This window comes from Ricinus communis, chromosome 8 (assembly GCF_019578655.1).
Source record: "Ricinus communis isolate WT05 ecotype wild-type chromosome 8, ASM1957865v1, whole genome shotgun sequence".
NCBI lineage: Eukaryota > Viridiplantae > Streptophyta > Magnoliopsida > Malpighiales > Euphorbiaceae > Ricinus > Ricinus communis.
Genome location: NC_063263.1, coordinates 22,596,395 through 22,617,351, shown reverse-complemented (window position 1 = coordinate 22,617,351; position 20,957 = coordinate 22,596,395). Strand labels below are relative to the sequence as shown.

General features: G+C 32.7%; 2 protein-coding genes and 1 long non-coding RNA gene across 5 annotated transcripts; 2 read left to right on the top strand and 1 right to left on the bottom strand.

Moving 5' to 3' along the window:
* The first annotated feature begins 1,555 nt into the window (after positions 1–1,555).
* LOC8289539 (serine/threonine-protein kinase TOUSLED) lies at positions 1,556–14,201 on the top strand. Of its 3 annotated transcripts, XM_048377989.1 has the most exons (17): positions 2,267–2,386; positions 3,352–3,429; positions 3,666–3,755; positions 4,115–4,330; positions 5,192–5,242; positions 5,395–5,502; positions 5,577–5,621; positions 5,946–6,058; positions 6,626–6,692; positions 8,109–8,175; positions 9,280–9,377; positions 10,544–10,723; positions 10,882–11,092; positions 11,254–11,518; positions 12,467–12,521; positions 12,832–12,993; positions 13,799–14,201. In XM_048377989.1, exons 2-17 carry the CDS (start codon positions 3,427–3,429, stop codon positions 13,892–13,894), a joined length of 1,827 nt encoding a protein of 608 aa, XP_048233946.1. In that variant the 5' UTR covers positions 2,267–2,386; positions 3,352–3,426; the 3' UTR covers positions 13,895–14,201. The 3 variants fall into 3 exon arrangements, with proteins under 3 accessions (XP_048233945.1, XP_048233944.1, XP_048233946.1); XM_048377987.1 differs by lacking the exon at positions 3,352–3,429 and having other exon boundaries at positions 1,557–2,386; XM_048377988.1 differs by lacking the exons at positions 3,352–3,429; positions 5,192–5,242 and having other exon boundaries at positions 1,556–2,386.
* A 549-nt stretch (positions 14,202–14,750) lies between these two features.
* On the top strand, positions 14,751–15,536 carry LOC8289540 (protein CHLORORESPIRATORY REDUCTION 42, chloroplastic). The gene is made up of 2 exons (XM_002527517.4): positions 14,751–15,150; positions 15,288–15,536. The coding sequence occupies exons 1-2, from the start codon at positions 14,867–14,869 to the stop codon at positions 15,388–15,390; spliced, it is 387 nt and encodes a 128-aa protein (XP_002527563.2). The 5' UTR covers positions 14,751–14,866; the 3' UTR covers positions 15,391–15,536.
* A 4,097-nt stretch (positions 15,537–19,633) lies between these two features.
* Positions 19,634–20,649, bottom strand: LOC107261925. The gene is made up of 2 exons (XR_007216914.1): positions 20,460–20,649; positions 19,634–20,114 (listed from the first exon to the last, which is right to left on the bottom strand). It is a non-coding gene; the product is annotated as an uncharacterized LOC107261925 (long non-coding RNA).
* Between the last annotated feature and the right edge of the window lie 308 nt (positions 20,650–20,957).

Sequence of the window (20,957 nt, the reverse complement as noted above, 5' to 3'; positions counted from 1 at the left end):
TTTGGTTTAATAATTTCTTAATCTTAATGCATGACCTAAGTGAGTGGTTTTGAAAAGAATTCCTTTCTCCTATTAGGAAATAAAGGTTTAATCACTTGAAAAAGGCTTTTATCTAATTTTATGGAATGCCAACTCAACTCTTGGCTTTTATTTAATTGTTATTTGATTCATGAAGTCTTTAACTTATTAGGGGGATTTATTGCCTAAATAGGATTTATCTTTAATTAATATACCAATTATTTTAATTCTTATTTTAATATTAATTTACTTTTAAATATTACTATATTCAAATAACATTTTGATTGCTAGACATTAGTATAAGAATGAAAACAATATTCATAATTATGTTCCTAGTGGAACGATACTTTACTTATCATTGTATTACTTGATAGGAGTGTATTTCACTGTGTGCAGATACCGCACATAAAAAATAAACAAAGTAAAATCAATAGAGATATTAATGTAATTTGGTCAATATGACCTACATCCACAGTTAGGGAAAGATAATTCTTATTTCTATAAGAACGATTTCAAAGATAAAGCATAAAATATCCTAATATAAAATATTTATATTCAGCCCAAATAATAAACGGGATCAAACTAAAAGAAAATATCCAACCCACACTGAACCGATGTCGTCTTATAAGACATATAAGACTAGTCATAGAGCCAATTGAGTACAGGAGATCCATCCAATTTTTCTTTCTTCAACCACCGTCGGTTCAATTCATCACCAACACTGATTGATGAACCAGTTGATAAGTTCAAGTAATTTCACATGGATTTTATGATCTAGTCCCAATTTTACCGTGAGCAAAAATAAAAAATCGTTGTTCGATTATAGTACAGGTCTGATTTTGAATCGAAGTTAGATATAGTTGAATGACAAGTAGAATAATAGATAATGTGCATGGGTTTCATAGCATACTAAATGTTTTTGGCTTTAACTATAGTTCCTCCCAAATGTAACCTATGAGTCGAGATTGAAATGATTTATTACTTGATTTATTAGTTCAGGTATGAGTGTATTTCATTCAAAGGAGGTTTGTAAGTTAGATTCAATGGGACATTGATCTAGTATTTAATGAGAAGTTGGTTTGGTTAGACTTTTTTGATTTTTTTATAAATAAAAGTCACTCAATTAAAATGAGTATCGACTGAATTTATCAATTTCTAAATTTGCGTAAATCAAATTAGATGACACGCTAATTTAATTTTTATTAATTTATTTGAATATAATTTTTTCAAATTTCTATAAAGTTTCAAATCAAATTATCTTTTTATAAAAAAATAAATTCTCAGGCTGTTCGGTGAAATTCAAATTATGGTAATTTGGTTGAATCCAAATTTGTCAAATAATACTAAAATTTTGAAATAAAATGTCAATAGACCCTTTGAAAACCTTAGAAATCTCCATAAGATAGAATTAAAATTTCCTGTAAATACCAGTCTAGAATGAGGTCAAATGAAATATATCCTATATAAGTTTCACTTTCATCACATCACTTGCAATCACCCTCATAAATATAAATGGTATAATCTACTCATTCCCCAAATCATGACCTCATTACTCTCTCTTCCCATCCCATTCCATTGTGTCTTTTGTTTTATATGACCTAAAATCTCTCTATTAGTCTCCACTAATTCTTCCATGATTCAAAACACACATCTCTCCATCTTACCAATTTAAAGCAACAAAAAACACTCTTTTTAACGCACAATACAGTACCCATTGAATTTGAATACCTCTTTCCACTTGCTCAAAACAAAAAAGTACATAAACAGAGAAACACATAATAAACAACCAGAAAGCTCCCTCTTCTCTGGCTTATTCCCTTCTCCTCCAATTCTCCCTTTTGATTCCTTCTCTTCCCTAAACCAAAATTCAAAACCCTAGAACCTGTCTCTCTCTGTCTCTCTGGTTTTATTACTATATATATCCTAAACTATTAAAGTTCCATACTTCTATTACCTGATCATGTTTTACTTTTGTACAGACCAAAAGCTACAAAGAATTTCCCTTTCCATATATAAAAAGACCCAACATTTTTAGGGTTTTTCCTTACTCAATTACATATCAATCTGAATGATCTAAAGTTCTTTTTTTTTTGAATTGGGAAAAAGTACAATGTCAGATGATATGTTGATACATTTTTCTTCTAACTCTTCTAATCAATCGGACCAGTCTTTACCCACCAAGATTGCTAAACTTGAAGCTCGCATGGTGGGCAAGACCTCCACACCTGTCCCTCCACAGCTACACCAGCAACAGCCGCAGCAGCAGCAGCAGCAGCAACCCATTTGGTCCTCTGTCTCTTCTGCTGTAAAATTTGGACCCACTGAAGACTTGGTTGAGCATATGAGCTCTAGTGATTCTGATGATGATGTAAGGCTCTTGTTTTCATGTTTGCATTATTATATCTGCAATAATGGGTGTTTGAATTTGATTTGAAGATCAAATTCTAGATTTTTTTTTTGTTTATTGTTGACCTTTTATGTGGCGTTCTGCATTGTGAATGAATTGAGTTATGATTATGAGATTGTAAATAAGTTTATGGGACTTTTAATCTTATAATCTGCGCATATTCTACTTTTATATAATCTTCTTGTTAAAGATAAAATCTTTCATGATATTAAATTTAGAAAGCTGAGTTGGTTTTCTTGGTATACCAATTTGAGGACTTTATAACAAGCCTCTATGGAAATGGTTTGCAACATCTATCTCACATTGAAAGAACACTTGATTGTTGTTTACATTTGAGGCTCGGTTTTCTCCATTGTTTAAATACGAAGGATATTCTAAAGGGACAAATTATGGAGCGACAACAGATGTATTGTTATCATGATACCATGACTTATATAATTGGATGGTAATGCTGGTTATACAGATGACTTTAAATGGTTAAATTTGGAATGATGAGGTTTATTTTGGTTTGCCAAACAACGTTTAACATGTGCAATAAGAAAATTGATGCAGACAATCTGAGGGTTTATCAGTAATGCTGGATGCAATTAATTTATTTTCCTGTTGTGAAGAAGATTGATGAAATAAGAATCTTGTCAGTTGATCGGCAACATCTGTGTGCATTTGCCTATCTTTGGGACTTTAAGTTATCAGATAGTTTCTATACTTGGAAGGTGTAGTGCACGTGTATTTTGTGTGCCTGTGCCGGCAGTTAGAGGGGTGATATAAGTGCTGGAAAAATTTATATGTTTCCCGTTATGGAAAACATTAATGAAATGAAAGAAGTAGTTAAATAAGGAATGGTGGCATAGATAGGCCTAAAAATTTGGTAAGAGATCGGCAGCATCTGTTTGCATTGCTTATATATGGGAATTTTGGTTGATCAGATGGTTTCCGTACTTGGATGGAATGGCATTATGGCGCACGTGCAATTTGTTTCCGTGGACCACATTATGTAAGAAATGGTGCGCATACACATCTATGTGTGCATGTGGTCAGTGATGTTTTGGATTTAGGACGTTAATCTGTTTTTCTTTATGAAGTAAATGCTTGTATTCTCTTACATTATGTTGGAAGTTAGTAAATGTTGCTTGCCTGCTCTCTTGAAAAGTATTTGGTTTACACACAGATATCCCATTAATGATCCCTATCAAGCACTCAATTTTCTGACTTATGTTTATCATTTATTTGGAGCTGTCAGAATGGAGGGGAGTTTCTCATACAAGCAAACACTCAAAAGCGCCAGAGAATACAAGAAGATGATAATTCATCTGTGTTTGAACATCTTGAGGTAGATTGATTATTGGTATTTGGTTGGAAATCTTAAATTACTCATTCTATGTTGAGTAGTTTATTCTATGTCTTTAACTTATCCTTTCTCCGTAATTATCCCCTGCCTTCTCTTTTACTCTTCAACGCTTTTTTTTTCTTTTTTTTTTTTTTTTTTTGTATTATCCTCTTTGATCTCTCTTTCAGTTCATTTTATGGTCCATAGGCTTAGTAGTTTTTAGCTTTTGTTGTTGAAATACTACTTTATAATCTGGTTTCATATTAATTCTTATTTTGTGTTCTACTTGGTAGCACATATATTCTTATTTCATGTTTGGTAAATTACTTGAACAATAATGTCTAATTTTTATATAAAAAAAGACAACCCAGGCAGTTGCTGATGGAAAGCAAAAGACTGGAGAAACCATAGAGAACAAGACCAGTGTTGATTCAAATAGGAGAAAACAAGGGCGTGGTAGGGGACATTCTGTTTCAGGCAGAGGTCGTGGTTCTAGAGGCAATGATCAGGTGAAATCACAAACTTCTACTGCAGCTGCTGTACCTTCAAATGGTCACATTGAGAACTCATACCATAAGGTATGCCCTTCTGGCATATGAATACTAATTTATAATAGCAACCTATTTATTTATGGCAAGAGTTGTTGTCATCTTAATGTCCATTTTACTTTTTAATTATTATCAATTTTATAACAATCTGATAATGTTGGAACCAAAAAAAGTGGTTATTCATTTATTAGGAAATCAGTTGAGTAAGATATCTAGTTTTGTAGTCCTAGATGTCAATATGTGCCTTCATAAGTGCTACTAATAAAAAGAGAGAATAGGTAGCTTCAAATATACAGGTGGTGTGTATCACAATGCTGGGATGTAATTATGTGGATTGTTTTAATAAAAGGACCAAACTAGGAGAGGCTGCATATTCCTTTTGTTCATGCTGCATTGCTTGATCAATCCAAATAGTGGTACATTTGCTGTATGTCAAAATTTCTCCATTTAGTCTGTTGATTTTTATATTCATTCATGGTGCCCCCTGCTGATACAATACATGTTCATCAAATTTGATGATTGTGTTAATTTCTTTTCCTTTAAAAGAAATGGATTAATAAAGTATATATGTACAGTCATGTACAGATAGGCAGATGGAATTTCAGTTGGTCTTCTTTGCATGTGAGCTGATTTGAAGACTATTTGTCACTATTTCTGTGGTTAACCTATTTATATTTGAGTTGTTTCTTTCTGGAGGTAGTTGTTGTTTCTGTTGCAGTTATTTTTGCTCTGGAATGTTATTTAATTAAATTTATTGCACCCTTAGAAAAGGACTTTTTATTGTCATTCAGTCTTTGTACTCTGTATATGAGGGTGAGGAGCTTAGGACTACAGGACACTCTTTTATGGGGAAATTGTTAAAATGACAATTTGTTATATATTCTTTTATAGGATAACAGGCATAAAGAGAATTTACACAATGATGATCACCCTTCAGTAGAGGTATCATTCACTTGAAGTCTTATCTTTTTGTTCAAAGAGAAAGAACCATTGCAAAATAATGAGCTTTTCTTAGGGGTGCTTTTCTTTACTCAAAGTGCAGCATGCCTTGATATTCCACAGATTTAATTATATCTTCTGCCAACTTGAATCAGGATGAGGTCACTTCCCTACGTGCCAAAGTTGCAGCACTAGAGGAGGAACTTCGTAAATCTCGCCAAGAGGCCTCTGATAATCACAATCTTTGCAATCAGTTGGAAAAGGTAAACTTTTTTCGTTCCTATATGGCCTTTGGTTATCTGTGTTGTATTAACAGAATTTTGTTTAATTTGGGCAGGAGTTGAAGGAACTAAAAGATTATGAGCAACAAATGAAGCCAAAGGTGTGCTTTCTCATGCAGCTGGGCTTAGTTGCATATTTTAGCTTACGATGATGTAATAGTTACTAGTTAGTCTCAGTAGCCTCAAATTTTGTAGGAAATATTTACATGCCATATTGCAAATTGTATTCGTCATAGTAAATGCATCTACCAAGTAGTCATGTATTCTGTTAGGTTAACCTCACAACACCCTGTGCTATTCATGTGCATACTTAATCTTCTCTTAAGAAATATTGGCTAGCAAAAAGACTTTTCATTATTTGTAAATGCTGTTAATTTACCTTATGGTTTCCTACCAATTTTAATGTTCATTTATTTCTTATGCAGAGAACAAAAATGATATCAGATCTGCTGATATCTGTCTCAAAAGCAGAGAGACAGGAAGCAAGGATGAAAGTTCGCCAAGATTCTTTAAGACTTGGTAATGTGGGTGTCATCAGGTATGTACTCTTGATTCCCACTTTTTATCAATGTAACAATGGAAAATAATATGCGGAACTTTCAAATATAAAGGGAAATTGAAACTGAGAAGAACGGAAGACACGGTTAAATGCCGAAAAAGAAGAAACTAGGAATATGATCTTGTCAAGAGTATATTAAATTGCGAGAATCATCAGTTTGGTTGAAGTTACCTTTGCCTCTTAGGCTTCTCATCATGTTTTACACCAAACTCGGTATAGAAGTGCTTAGCTTTGGTTGATGCAAGGCTAATCACTCTCTTCCAAAACTATGATTTCTAAGACGGTGAAGAAAATTATTTCTTTAATATAGTTCAAACCAGAACAAGCAGTCTACCTTACTTTTTGGAAGAGTGCTATGTCTCCTGCTCTCTCTTCTCTCTCATTGTTTCAGGCATCACTGTTATATTGGGAATTTCCCCAGAAATCTTGAATTTCTTGATTTGGTAGTTTTTAAATTTTAAGTTTAATAATCTCTTCTTTGTGTTACCTCTCTCTCTCTCTCTGTTGTTGATTATTTGATTGTTCATGTTCTCCTGCACTTTGCAGAGCTGGAACTATCATATCTGAGACTTGGGAGGATGGGCAAGTGCTAAAAGATCTAAATACTCATCTTGTATGTTGCAATCAGATCTCTGTCTCTTATTGAACCAATTGATTATCTATTTGTGAGTTATATTTTTTTCTATAATAAGTTTAGGATGATATTGCATTTTGTAGTCATATGGATTCAGAATTCATTTTGTTCCTGTAATTAAAAAATATGAAACATTCTAAAAACATAAAAAACAATTGGGATAAAAAAGAAAAGCGATGATACATATGGTTTAAACTTTTTGAGTCTTGGATTGTGATCTTTAGGGAAATTGTTCTGGGTGCTTTGAGCATTGTCCTGAATAATTTCTTTTGCTATGCTATTAGTAATGCCGATAATTTAGTTTCCTAGCTAATTTTGTTATGTGCTTATATTTATTACAAAGTTTAACTCTTTATAGGATCCATATTTGGGCAAACACATTCTTTCAAAGAATTTCCTAACTTTTATTTGTGTTTACCGTTCCAACTGCCTTCTATAATTTTCTTCATTGCATGTTTGTGTCATAAAAAGAACTGGTACGGCCTACTGTTCTTTGCAAGTTTTGCATACTTCTCCTTCACAAGGTTGCTCAAACACTCAAAACTGCCATGCTTTCATTATAAGCTGCAATTCTTTCTCATAACTGATGATACGCTAGGAGTTGAAGGATTTGCAGGTCCTGGCTTTTTAATTCTCGAAGTTGCATATGGTTGTTCCTAAATAATTTACTTTCTTAATTGCTTGCTATATTTTGAATCAGTTAATTAGCCATAGTGTTACTAAACCTATTTCCCCATATGTCTTATATTAAGTTCTTCAGTGATGCAAACTTCTTTGTCCTGTCTTCTTTTTTAATGCTTTGGTTTCCTTTCAAATGAATCAAATAAGAAACTTGTCGATTGCAAGACTCTATCTTGGTACGATTTTAACTGATGTAGGACGTCTTGAAATGAATGACTGTATAAGCAGAGATCCTTGCAGAATAGCTTGATTTCTAAATCAGAGAAAATATATGGGATCAAAAGAATCTAAGCTTCTCACCTGAAGTTTCTTAGGCATTACACCGAAGATCATCATAGGCACTGCACCTGCAGTTAGAATTGTTTCCCCCAACTCTAAAATATTGACTGCAAAACTTAATAGCGAAGCATACAAGCTTATATATTATGGATTTAAGTTAATCCCTAAGCTTATGGGACTCAGACATGAATACAAAAAACTAAAATTGAATGTTGGACTTAATAGGATTCTACTAAAAGTCTAACCTTGAGTGGTAAGATAAAACTATTTAAATGCCCTTAGCAGAACTGAGAAGATCACTGACATACCCACATAAATTAGCCCTGCTGCTGTACTGTTAACAGTAAGCTTTCTAAATTATTAATCTAATTCCCAAGACATTTGCCATGCTTTTTTGCATCCGTAACATTTTATTTGTGTGATTTAATTTCTTAGAGACATCTATTGGAAACGAAGGAGGCTGTTGAGCGGCAGCGGAAATCATTAAAGAAACGACAGTCTGGTAAAGCTTTTAGCATGTAGTATTTGGTTACACCTACTCTCTTTTTGTATCATATGTGGCAAGTATTTGGTCTAGTTTTAATATTTTAGCTTGTGCCTGTGGCATAGACTTCTACTAGCAGATTGTATTACCTTCCAACTTCTTCATTCTTATATGTTCTATTTTCAGCAATCCTTTAGTTGTCATGCCTATGCTTATCAATACAAAAAAAGTGTTGCCAAAAGTTTTATCTTTTTGGTATTCTTGCTGACACTTATGGCTGTTTGGTTAACTTTTGGAGCGGTCCCATTATCAGGCAAAACTCAGGAAATTGTTCATTATATGAATGTTGAAAAGTTGCTCTGTGTCCCTAACACTATGCATGGATGGAGGGTAATTTAAGGGGAAGGAAAGTGAAAAGAAGGAGAATTAGTTTAATTTGTGTTTTGGCAAACAAATATTTTTCAAAGGAACGGAAGGGAATTGAAGTGGAATGATTCCTCTTCATTCCCCTTGTAGAAGTTGAAATTGATTACACCCCAATTTGGGGAGTAACAAGTTTCAACTCATGGAAAAATATTAAAAAATCTAGTTAATTGTTCTTTTTATTTATATTATTGTAATAAGAAATTCAAAATTATTTAATTCCCTTCCCTTCCCTTTAATGAAAATTTTTATGTAACCAAAGACAGTAGGATAAATATTTTCCATTCCCTTCCCTTTAAAATACTTTCTCCTCCCTTCCCCCTCTTCATTGCCATGCATAGTGTAAATGTTTGTTCTCTTTCTGGATGGCTTGAGATGAATAGTAATTTAGTATCTTTAGAACATGATCTTATGCCCATTCCTGGAGCGCTTGATGGTTATCCTATAGATACCTTTGGCATAGGTAGTCGCATTCCGAGTCTAAATATGAATAATTTTTTTTCCTCGTATAATAACTGAAAATTTTCTTGTGGATCATTTTTATGAAGATTCTTAAATAGGTAACTCTACTTTCCATGAGCGGCACCCCCTTTGATGTTTTTCTTAATATTTTCTTACTGGGAAAAAGAAAAGGATAAAAGAAATGAAGAAAAATCTTAATGAATCATAATAGTAATATCAGTTGATCCTTCAATGTAGATAAGGGCGAAGGCATAGATGCTGAATCAGGGGCACAAGAAGAAGATATTCTACTTCAGGATGAGATTTTCAAATCTCGTCTTGCAAGCATTAAACGTGTAAGTTCACTTACTATGTTTAAATTGCCATTCCATTCAGGATTTGAAGGGCCTAATGGCCTAAAATTCCTAAACTCTATGTGAAGTTACAACTCTATCCTATTCTTTTAATTGTCACTTTTAGCTTGATTTGAAAACTTAGTTGCAATTTTATCCAAGGTTTTAAATTTGAATAGAGAAACAATTTCTTTTACTAGTAATCTGATAATAAAAAAATTGTTTATAGTTTTACTTCTTTTTCCCCTCACTTCCCCCTCCTTTCACTCTCCTCTACCGGCATTCTGTTTTTCCTTGCTTTCTCTTATCTTCAATATTAGTTCTTTTCTTGTCTCCCATTCTCCATACGCTTAATTTTTCATCCCAGCACAATGCCGTTACCACGAATTCATCAATAATCTTACTGACTTGATGAAACTACAACTTTCTTGTCCCTAGGTAACCTCAATCAATTGAAGTCAGTAGCATGTACCTTTATGTAGATTCAATAACATAAGGATTACATGTTCCAGAAACCCTATAATCTAGCAACTTCAGAACTTTCAGGTCTAATTGCTTTCCAGCTTTGAACACTACAATTTTGATTAATGGTAAGTATAAATGTTGGGTGAAACAGCTATGTTGTCTTGAGACTTTGGTATCTAAGATATAAATGGGAGGAATCAATGAGCAAAAATGGCTGTTGCAACTATTACTATTGGGATCCTTGTTGGGGGTTGATAGGGAAGGAAGTTTTAGGGTATGGTGTAAAGATGGAGATCTGGTAGGGAGAGGGGGTAGAAGACCGCCATGAATAGCAAGGATATGGAATGCTGGGGCAAGAAAGGGGTGGGTAAGGAGCAAAAAGAAAAAAAAAAAAAAAGATGAAGGGAGGAAAGGAGTGAGAAAGGGGGATGGGGCGAGAGAAAAAGGAGAAAGATGTAAAAATATTAATATATATTTATTTTATTTAGATCGGTAATTAAATTTAATTTTTATTCAATTTTGACCCTTGGATAAAATTGCATATATGTTTCATATTATGCTAAACTGAAAAATTTAAAGGATATGACAAAATTGCAAATTCGCATAAAGGTTTGGATTTTTTTAAGTCATCAGGCCATTAAAGAAAGGTGGTAATTACTCCTATTCAAGTGCATTCTCATTATTGAGCTGCTGGTTTTCTGTAGGAGGAAGAAATTATTTTGCGTGAGAGAGATCGATATGAACTAGAAAAGGGACGGCTTATACGTGAAATGAAAAGAATAAGAGATGAAGATGGTTCCCGTTTTAATAATTTTCAGATCTTGAATCATCGATATGCCCTTCTAAACCTCCTTGGGAAGGGAGGCTTCAGCGAGGTTTACAAGGTCCGAACTTCGCAAGTCATACATCATTTGATGATTCATATAATGTCTTTCTAAACCAAGCCTCTTAATAGCAAAGTTTTAGATTATGCTTTTGCCAATATTGGCAATTGTGAAAACATACCTTTTTGCAGTGATTTGAAGTAAGAAATTTCCAGCAGGCTTATGATTTGGTAGAGCATAAATACGTTGCATGTAAGCTTCATGGACTGAATGCCCAGTGGAGCGAGGATAAGAAGCAAAGTTACATAAGGCATGCGATACGAGAGTACAACATTCACAAGACATTGGTGCATAACCACATTGTTCGCCTTTGGGACATTTTTGAGATTGACCAGAATACATTCTGCACTGTCTTAGAGTACTGTAGTGGTATGATGGTTGCTTCAACATATTTTTTATATGTCAATATTTTAAATCATGTTAGTAAGATAGTGAAGACCTTTGAAATGTGCTATGGTCAGTCGGAATGAATTTTTATACCCTTACTACGTTATCATTTGTTCTGAGTTTTGTTTCTTTTCTTTACTCAGGAAAAGATCTTGATGCCGTTCTTAAAGCAACACCTATATTGCCTGAGAGAGAAGCTCGGATCATCATTGTCCAGATATTTCAAGGCCTTATATACTTGAATAAAAGATCACAGAAGATTATCCACTATGATCTGAAACCTGGGAATGTTCTGTTTGATGAGTTTGGCATCGCTAAAGTTACTGATTTTGGTCTGAGCAAGATAGTGGAGAATGATGTTGGATCACAGGGTATGGAACTTACTTCCCAGGGAGCTGGAACATATTGGTGAGTAATTGTTGTTTGTCATTTCTGATTCACCTGGATGGAAATGTTCTATCCACTGTTTGAAGGCATGAACATGCTTTAGTGGACAATTTTTTTCTTATGCTTTTACAGTATTCTAAAAGAATCTGCCTGTTTCCAAGCTTAACAAGCTCCTTGGCTATTTTTTATGCAAGTGTGTAACAAATGCTATATCTTTTTCTGACTTGAAATGCTTTTGAACCATGTGAGAAACGGTCCAACGGGTGGCGGATTTTGCTGTCTGTATACTTTGCATATAGTCTCAATCACAGTGGATTCATTTGAGTTTATCAAATGTTGGATCTCAATCACAGTGGATTCATTTGAATTTATCAAAATGTCAGATTTTCAGTGTTATGGAAAACAACTGGATTATTTTATTTCTTTAGGTATTTAGTTACCAACCACTTTTAGATATCTGATTTTAGGGCATGATGATATAATTTTGAACTCTTGCAAAGGGCCTGGCTTGAACTGTACTGGTTGGATGTTAACGCCAATCCATGTACCGGTGTCTGCAAAATGGGTGAATGAACATTACATGCATGAAATTGTTAGAAATTATCTCACCTTTAGTCCATCAGTCAACCTAACTTTGCTCTTAACTTTATGGCCCTTCATCCGTAAAAATGGTGCTTCTCTTTTTTACTTCTTGTTTATATCTTTAGTCTATTCCAATGATTTTTCCTCACAATTTTTATTCCCTTTGTTCTTTGGTTATATGTATGCACAAAAATAAGCAGAAACAGGCAGGCACAAGTGGAAGGATGATATTTGATGTGATTATGCTTTGTGTTATTGGGTTGGGTTTTGTATAGTATACAAGTTTTATTCTATATATTCAGTGCTTTTTTACTTTTCAGCTTAAATGATGTATCATTTAGCTATTAGGAAGCAGTGGACTAATTCTGTTTCCTCTTGTAATTTTAGGTACCTTCCACCAGAATGCTTTGAGCTTAGCAAGACCCCATTAATATCATCAAAGGTCAGTGATATTGTGAAGCTCTAACGTCTAGCAAGGAAAGGGAAAGGGAAAGGGAAAGGGAAAAGGAAAAGGAAAAAGGAAAGGGAAAGAGGGGGTTATAGGAATACACTTGAACAAATAAGGATTCCTGAATTTCCTGTCCTCTTGCATTTTTTAATTCTAGTCTTTTGTCACCTCTCTTTATTGTTCTACCAGAATGCCTAAATGGTTGGATCTTTATGTGAAACTGTCATTTGCGAAACTTCCATTCATAAGTAACATCTTACTTTTCTTTTCATTTGACCATTGTTGTGCTCTTATCTGGGAGTAGGTTGATGTCTGGTCAGCTGGAGTTCTATTTTACCAGATGCTCTTTGGCAGGCGTCCATTTGGGCATGATCAGACTCAAGAGCGTATATTGCGTGAAGACACAATTATCAAAGCTCGCAGGGTTGATTTTCCAACAAAGCCTTCAGTGTCAAATGAGGCAAAAGTGAGTTGGACCTTCAGTTTTGGAAGTTTATTATTGCATGTTTAAATATTATTTCAGAGTTTATACCATGCTGACAGTAAACCAGCTAGTTAGGTTTGGGTGCCATTGCATCTGAAACTGGAAGTCTTTGGGTTTTGATGGGTAAAAAGTGCATTTTCGGCTTTGGCCCCTTGCCCTTGAGTAACAATAGGACTATTTTATGAATGGAAGATCACACATTCAAGTTGTGGAAATATTCTCTTCCAGAAAAGGAAAAATGAAAAAAAATGAGAAAGGTTGAATATGATTGGTGGCTGGACCTTGATCCTCACAAAATATGGAGTATCCCCATTGGGAAGGCCCTTTTTAGGGTATTCTATGAAATTTCCTTCAGTGCCTGGCACTGCCTGAGAACAAATATTTCCTTTTGCATAATCATACAAGATAAGGCGCAATACGTGATTTACATTCCCTTGTCTTTATTGTGTAGCATACGAGTTGTGGAAGTAAATAAACTCAAAGATAACCATTTGGCTGCAGAAAATATTGCTAGTTTCTTGACTGAAGCTAAACTAGTTGAAAACAAAAATATATTGTAGATAATATAATATTAGCTCTTGTGCATCTCTCTACACCCGACACATAGAAATTTGATAAGAACCTCCATGCTAGTAAACATCTAATCCGTCTTTGTAATTTCCTGCTGCTCAATAGTTCTTTACTTGTTTTATAATGCATACTATACGTCAATGTATGTAAATGAAATTTTAAGGAGAATTTGCAGTTTTCAATGATAATTTTATGCTGTTCACTGATTTTCTTACAGGATCTTATTCGTCGATGTCTAACATATAATCAAACTGAGAGACCTGATGTTCTAACTCTTGCACAAGATCCGTACCTTACATATTCAAAGAAGTAGCGTACAGATACACAGATAAGGAGGTTGCATATGGCAGGAAGTTGGCCAGTATCCCTTGATCAAACTAAGCAACTTAGAATTTTGTATAGGTTGTAAAGGTTTTGTAAATTTTTGCCTGGTTGCTTTTTCAGGCCAACAGTTTGGGGCTGCTCCCTTCCTTTTCGGCTTAAGCTTATTTATATATTTCTTCAATTATATGTTGTAACAGGTGCTTATATCTTTTGATAAAGGAAAAGAAATGACCTGTACAGAGAATTTTACTTTACTTTCAGGTAATGCAGAAGGAAAGTTAGTGATTTGAGTACAATATTTACATACATCATCTGATTTGACCTTGTTCAACATAATGAGTTTGTGTGGGCATGACAGGAACTAGTACTTTAGTGGTGAAGTTATCCTCTGATAAAACAAAAAGAATTTTTTTTAATGAAATTGCCTAGGGTGAGTGAAACTGAACTAATTACTTTGCTTTACCTTTTCCTGCAATTTGGTTTCGGGTCGGTTCGAAAAAATGGAAAACTGAATTTATTTCTGAACTGATTCGACCCTAAAATTGCCCTCCAAATGATTTATATCTATGATTCTTTTTTATTTTGCTTGAGGCTTTAGCCTAGCTTTACTTTTATGTTAATTTCTTTTTAAAAGGACATCCATGAGGATGCACATTAAATATCCATAGGAGAAGAAAATCATATACAATCTAAGAATCATATACAATTAAGGGAATTTTAGCAAAATTTGACCTTGCTTTGTTAGTGACTTAACAGTTGCAGAAGTTCATTCCATACCACTGCTAGAAATTTTGTTTCCCATTTCGTCTTTTAGTTTGAGTTGGACTTGTGCATGCCCTTCGAGTCTCATAGAAATGGGAAAATAATGAAACAAAACCAAGTGAAACATTATCTATAAACAAGGTCCTTTGTGAGTGTCAAACCGCACAAATATTATCCAAAATTTCACACTAAGCTTCTCATGGCATCATCTCTCACACCCACTTCCACGATTCCATACACAAAACTTCACAATTCAATCTTGCAATTCACCAACGCTAACTTTAGGACTCCAAGCTTCAGCGTGGCCACTAAATGCCAATCTCAAGAATCATCATCAGAGACAAGTCCACCTGCAAAAATAACAAAACTTACCATAGGGTCACCTATTGTTGTTGTGGAAGCTCCCAAAATGATCAAGACTGCAGCGTCGGTACCATGCCTGAGAGTTAATTCTGGGCTAGTCAAGCCTGGTGATGTAGGCAGGTGAATAACTCTACCTTGAAAGTTGGTCTAGTGCGTATAATTTTGTGTGACAAGATAGATGTACTTTATATATATATATATATATATATATATATGTTCCATGCATATTGAATTGTGATTAATTTATACATTGGCAGAATTGTGTCAAGAAAGCCTAAGGATGTGTGGGCAGTTCGTCTCAGCATAGGCACCTATCTCATTGATGGCAAATATTTCAAGCCCTTGGAGCTTGCTGAGTGATTGAAACTTGGAAAATCATTACATGGTTATTTCCAAGTATAGGGTATTTATGAATTTATTGAAGTCTAGTCCTTTGGAAATCCATGAACGTTTATTCCTCATAAAATCAATACTAAGTGCTTACACATGGCCAATTCACTTTTCCATTGTTGGGTTAGCTGTATTTAATTTAATCAATTGAAATGCTAAACATCTCAATTAAATCAAATTAACCCATCAAATAACTATAAAAAACTAATTAAAATAAATTTATTGATCAAATAATATAAATACTAGCACTTTGCTCATGTTATTGCACGATTATTTTATTTATTTTATATTTAAATTTTTTATTTTATATATATATATAATTTCATTTATAATTATATTACTAAATTATAAATTTCATTTTTATTTTATGATACTTTTATTCATATTTATATTAGCCTTTTATAAAAATCATATAATATATTTATGAAATCTTTTTATTTTTATATATCAAGATAAATAAACATGAGAAGTATATATACTTCTCAATTTTAATTTTTTATCTATTTCACTGCATTACTAAGTTTTCATACATCAAAATAATAATTATTTTTATTAAATAAGATTGTTAGAATTTTTACTATTTAGTTATTATTATTATTATTATTATTATTATTATTATTTGATATCACATATATATAGATTAAATTTTTTTTTCTTCTATTTATTATATTGGACTCATAAGTTCTTCAATATGTAAACATATATTTTATAGTAGCTATAATGACTATTATACTATATAATAATGTTATATTTAAATAAGTCATAAATGCTATTTTTATTATTAGTATTTAATATCACATTTAACTCTTCTATTAGAAGTTATACTTAATATTTTTATGAATATGTCATATGTCATTTTCTTATTAAAAATCAATATGAGATGGCTTTATATAATTTTTTTATAAAGAATTTAATGGAAAAAATTAACCATCTATATATAATAGATTATTAACTTCACATTTTAATCCATATCCACATACAATTTGGAGGTGCAACTTACAAGTAGTGTCTCGGTTTAACATCTTGAAAAATCTGCCCAAAATCGTGGCCTAGGAATTGTCAGAAAATCTCAATGGTACCTAAGACTTGATCCAAGAACACATACACGTAGATTGGGAGGCGATGATTTTAGACATGCAAGTTTTATCATCAAATGATAGTCGGAAGTCACCGAGTTGGGCCAGAAACCGTTCGACGCCAACAAGGATATCAAAGCTCTAATTACCGGCCAAACGTTGTTGACCTCAGCTAAAACTTTCCCGTTCAAGGTTTTTGATAGCACTGAGTCTATTTTTCAGAGTCTAATCAGCGAAAAAATACTGGTTGTACAAAAACTCTAGAATGGGTTACGTTTTCATCTCAGATATGTTTCGGATACTGAAACTCTTCGAAAATTGTTCATATACGTTTCAGAAATCTCAAAAATTATTTTTTGTTATTTTTTTATATTTTTATTTATTCTTAGAAATTCTAAAAAAATTGTCTATTTAATCGGAGCTTTTTTACTTTAAAAAATACTTTTAATTTCTTTTCCTATTTATTATATTTTTTATTTATAGATGAGTCTTAATTTTGTTCTATTAATAATTTTTTATTATATTATTATTCTCAATTCTTAATTATTTTACATTTAAAAGTCTCTTTATATATATATAACGTTTCGTTTTCTAGTTTCTTAGGAAATCCCGTATCTCCGTATCAATGTCGTATCATGTCAGTATTTTCTCGTTTTCATTTCTATGCAACCTAGGGAAACAAGGACAATAAGAGAAACGAATAACACATCCGGTAAATGAAACTTTCATTCATTATTCTGTGCGTCCTTGAGTGGTTTCAAACAAAACGAAAGTTGTTGGTGTGGTTAGGAGGTGGAGAACTTTATTTACTCAAAGCTTCACAAATATGGCTATTGAGAACGAATCAAATTTAGATGATTCTATTTCTCAATTTGTCTGACTTGCTCCTACGGAACCAAGAGGTCGAAAAGATTGAGAAAATCGGTCATTCACAACCACTAATGAATGATTCCTTGAAAAGCTAAGGATTAGTAATATTTTTTTAAAAATAGAATAAATTCGATCTTATACATACGCGAGAAAAGTAATAAAAAAATAGAATAAATTCGATCTTAAAAATATAATAGATTCGGTCTTAAAAACTCATATTCATTCTTTTATCACTTAGGAGCCTGTCGTTTTAATAGTGGCTGAAGTTATGAGGAGAGAGTGTGTATGAGAGAGGAGAGGGAAAGTCCAGAGGCCAAAATGATATTTTACACATATGGTTAACTGCAATCTAGTCCTCCTTATAACATACATAAATGTACAATTAAGCCCCTAAAAATTAAAATTAGTTAAAAATTAGAATTTCAGCATACTGCACTTCCTTAATAGCAAGCTAAACAGACGTGAGGGGCTTATTGCTATGAAAAGAAATAATTATTTTTGTGAAATTAGATAATTTATTTTAAAATAACCTATTTTATAAATTTTGAATATTGTTCTATTTTAGTTAGTAGATAATATGTTAAAAAAATTAATATTTTCCTATTCTGGAAGATCATCACTAATTATCTAGTGATAATTATGATAAAATTTGTTTCTTATGGATCAATTAGAAAAATTATTTAATTTCCTTTTATGTTTAGCTAATTAGAATTTTGTGTTTGCTATATAAAAAAATTATGTTATTTATAATTCTAATTCTGATATCAATAAACAATTCGTTTTCTCTAATCTTATCTCATATTCGTTTAAGCCGTTTAAGCTTGGATCATTTCGTGAACAAATTATCAAAGTGTGGTGCGACTCTGAAACATTGGAAAACAACTCATTTTGGCCATGTTAATAGAGAAATAAGCAGCCTCAGGACAAGATTTACCAAACTACAGTCTCTTTTGCTGACACAAGAAATCATAGGAAACATGAAAATGGTTGAATCTAATATTTGATCGTTTGAGAAAAAGAGAAGAATCCATGTAGAATCAACAGTCCAGAGTAAATTGGTCGAGAAATGAAGATAAAAATACACCATCAAATTATAAGGATACAGAAGGTATAAATTAAAGGAACTTTATAAGAAAATTAAATATGAGTGGTAGTTGGGTTGAGGATGAAGATAAATGGCCAAGACATGCCAATCCTATTTCAAATCTCTTTTCTTTGCTATGGAAAGTCTTGATATTGATATAGTTCTTGATGTTATTGAACCTAGATGACCAAACGAATGAGATTCTTCAAAATCCCTGACACTTAAATGCACCTAAAAAGGCCCCATGTCCCATTAGGATGCATGTCTTCTTTTATGAGAAATTTTAAATGTTTCACTTGTTGATGTTTGTTCTATTATTCTTTTATGTTGTTAGTAAGCTAGTCCTAAGCCTTAACCATACTCACAATATCCTCATTCTCAAAAGTAAGAATCTACAAATAATTAAAAAAGTTAAGCCCATTAGTCTATGTAATATAATTCTTTTAAAAATTTTAACTCACGGCTTAAGTATATCGTCTCTTTTCTTATCTATAAAACTCAATCAACTTTTATTCCATGTTGATTTATCATTAATAATGCTTTATAGGTAATTCAATGTTTTCATGCCATGAAGAATAAAAAGAAAGGAAAATATGGGTCTTGCCTTTCAAGTGAATATGAGCAAAATTTGTGATAGAATAGAGCAAACTTTTTTTTAGAGAGAGTTATATTTAGATTAGGTTTATGCTCGTATTTCTATAGTCTCATGTTCTATCATAACTAACAGTGTCCCAAAGAAATTTCTTTATCCGAAGAAAGGGTTTGGCCAAGGCGATCCTCTCTTTGGCCAAGAACTAATTAGGACAAGCTATAGGAAAATTCATGCTCCTCCCTAATTAGCGATATTACTTTTTGCTCATATAACAGGTTAATTTACATTGACAATTCCTCCCCTAAACTTTTGGGGTTGTATCACAACCGTCCCCTATTTTTAATTTGTATCACAAAATTCTTTTAACTTCAATTTGGATAATACAAACCTCCTTACTGACAGTGCATTGTTAAGGGAGTAATGGGAAACACATGTGCCAGTCAATGTGTAGACATAATTCAAAAAAAAAAAAAAAAGGACAGGTGAGCTTAAAAGAAAGACAGGTCAGATTCTAGAAGACTGTTATTTTCTCAATGGAAGTCGGCCATCGGCCATTTAAGCCACCTCGTCCCACCCTCAAACACCAGCACCTCAAGCAAGCTACTCACATTTCCACTCTTACTTTGAAAGCATCAGTCAACAAAATACACATAAATTCAAGTACATGAGTGCCACGGGGAAATCAACATAATCCTAAAACCATTTAACTAAAATTTCATAGGCCAAGAATTACCCATAACAGATATCAAAAGAAATCAGTAATGAGATTAGAAGAAACATCAAAAGCAATAAAATACAACCTCTATAATTTATAGGAGTGGCATCAACGACTTCTTCCTTGCGGAGAGTTTTGCTGACAATAGAGAGAGCGTGGAGTTCAGGGCAGAGTTCATCGCCCAAAGCATCATAAACCATGCGGTGGAGCTTGACGAGTGTCTGATGATGAAATTTGGGTGAAACAATCTTCAAATTGAAATGGGTCTCGATATTATCGCCCTTAAAAGCAGAATGATCGATATTCTGGTAGGAGACGTCCTTTATTTCTATAATAGTTGCTTCTAATACGAATTCACTGCAAGAAATTATGCATTTAGCGATAAAAATTAGGTAATTATCTACACTATTACGATGACATAGCGATGAAATTTTGTACTCTAAAGTCAGCGATGATATAGCGAGATCTATATAGCGACGGACGTCTAATATTTGGCATGAAGGTATGCCGCGTTTCCTCAAGTATTAGCGACGACGCTTATTGTCGATAAATGAAAATATAGTGACGGCTGGAAGAGCATCGCTAACTAAACATATAGCGACGGAAAGCTGATGTCGCTAAAGGGGCACCTACATATCCCTATTAAGTAGCGATGGTGTATCGCATTTCATTAAATTTTACCAAAGATTTAGCGACAGTTACCTCTCTTCCAGCTCCTCTCCTCCTGCGGCCGTTGAGTCTAGGCGTCCCCTGCTACCGTCGAGCTGTTGTAAGGTTTTTCTTATTATTTTCTTATTTTTTTGGTTTTTGTTATATTTTATTGTGTTATATTTATTTTCTTTGTAAATAAATATTTTTGTTATGTTTTATTTGTTGTTATGTTTTTTCATTTTCTATTTTAATAATTTTTTTTAATTTTTTTGTATTTTTGTTGTTTTTAATATGTTTTTTTTTTTTTACTTTTTGTAATTATGTTAATATTTTTTAAATATGTTTTTTAATTTTCTATTATCTATTTTTAAAATTATTAATTTTTGTTGGTTGTAAGTTAAAATTGGTATGTTTTATGAATTTTAATTTAACAATTGTAATTTTTTAATTTTCTATCTTATTTTATTTTGTGTAATGAAAAATTAATAATATTTAATACTAAGATGTTGTCTATTTTTCTTTATTTTTTTATTTTTCCAAATCTATCTT

What these genes read in the sequence shown, in the direction of transcription:
- LOC8289540 (XM_002527517.4), top strand. Translation starts at nt 14,867, where the DNA reads ATGGCATCATCTCTCACACCCACTTCCACGATTCCATACACAAAACTT. An exon ending in AAGCCTGGTGATGTAGGCAG is followed by an intron (nt 15,151 to 15,287) that starts GTGAATAACTCT and finishes ATACATTGGCAG; the next exon opens with AATTGTGTCAAGAAAGCCTA.
- LOC8289539 (XM_048377987.1), top strand. Translation starts at nt 2,129, where the DNA reads ATGTCAGATGATATGTTGATACATTTTTCTTCTAACTCTTCTAATCAA. An exon ending in TTGAGAACTCATACCATAAG is followed by an intron (nt 4,331 to 5,191) that starts GTATGCCCTTCT and finishes ATTCTTTTATAG; the next exon opens with GATAACAGGCATAAAGAGAA. An exon ending in AAGATCTAAATACTCATCTT is followed by an intron (nt 6,693 to 8,108) that starts GTATGTTGCAAT and finishes TTAATTTCTTAG; the next exon opens with AGACATCTATTGGAAACGAA.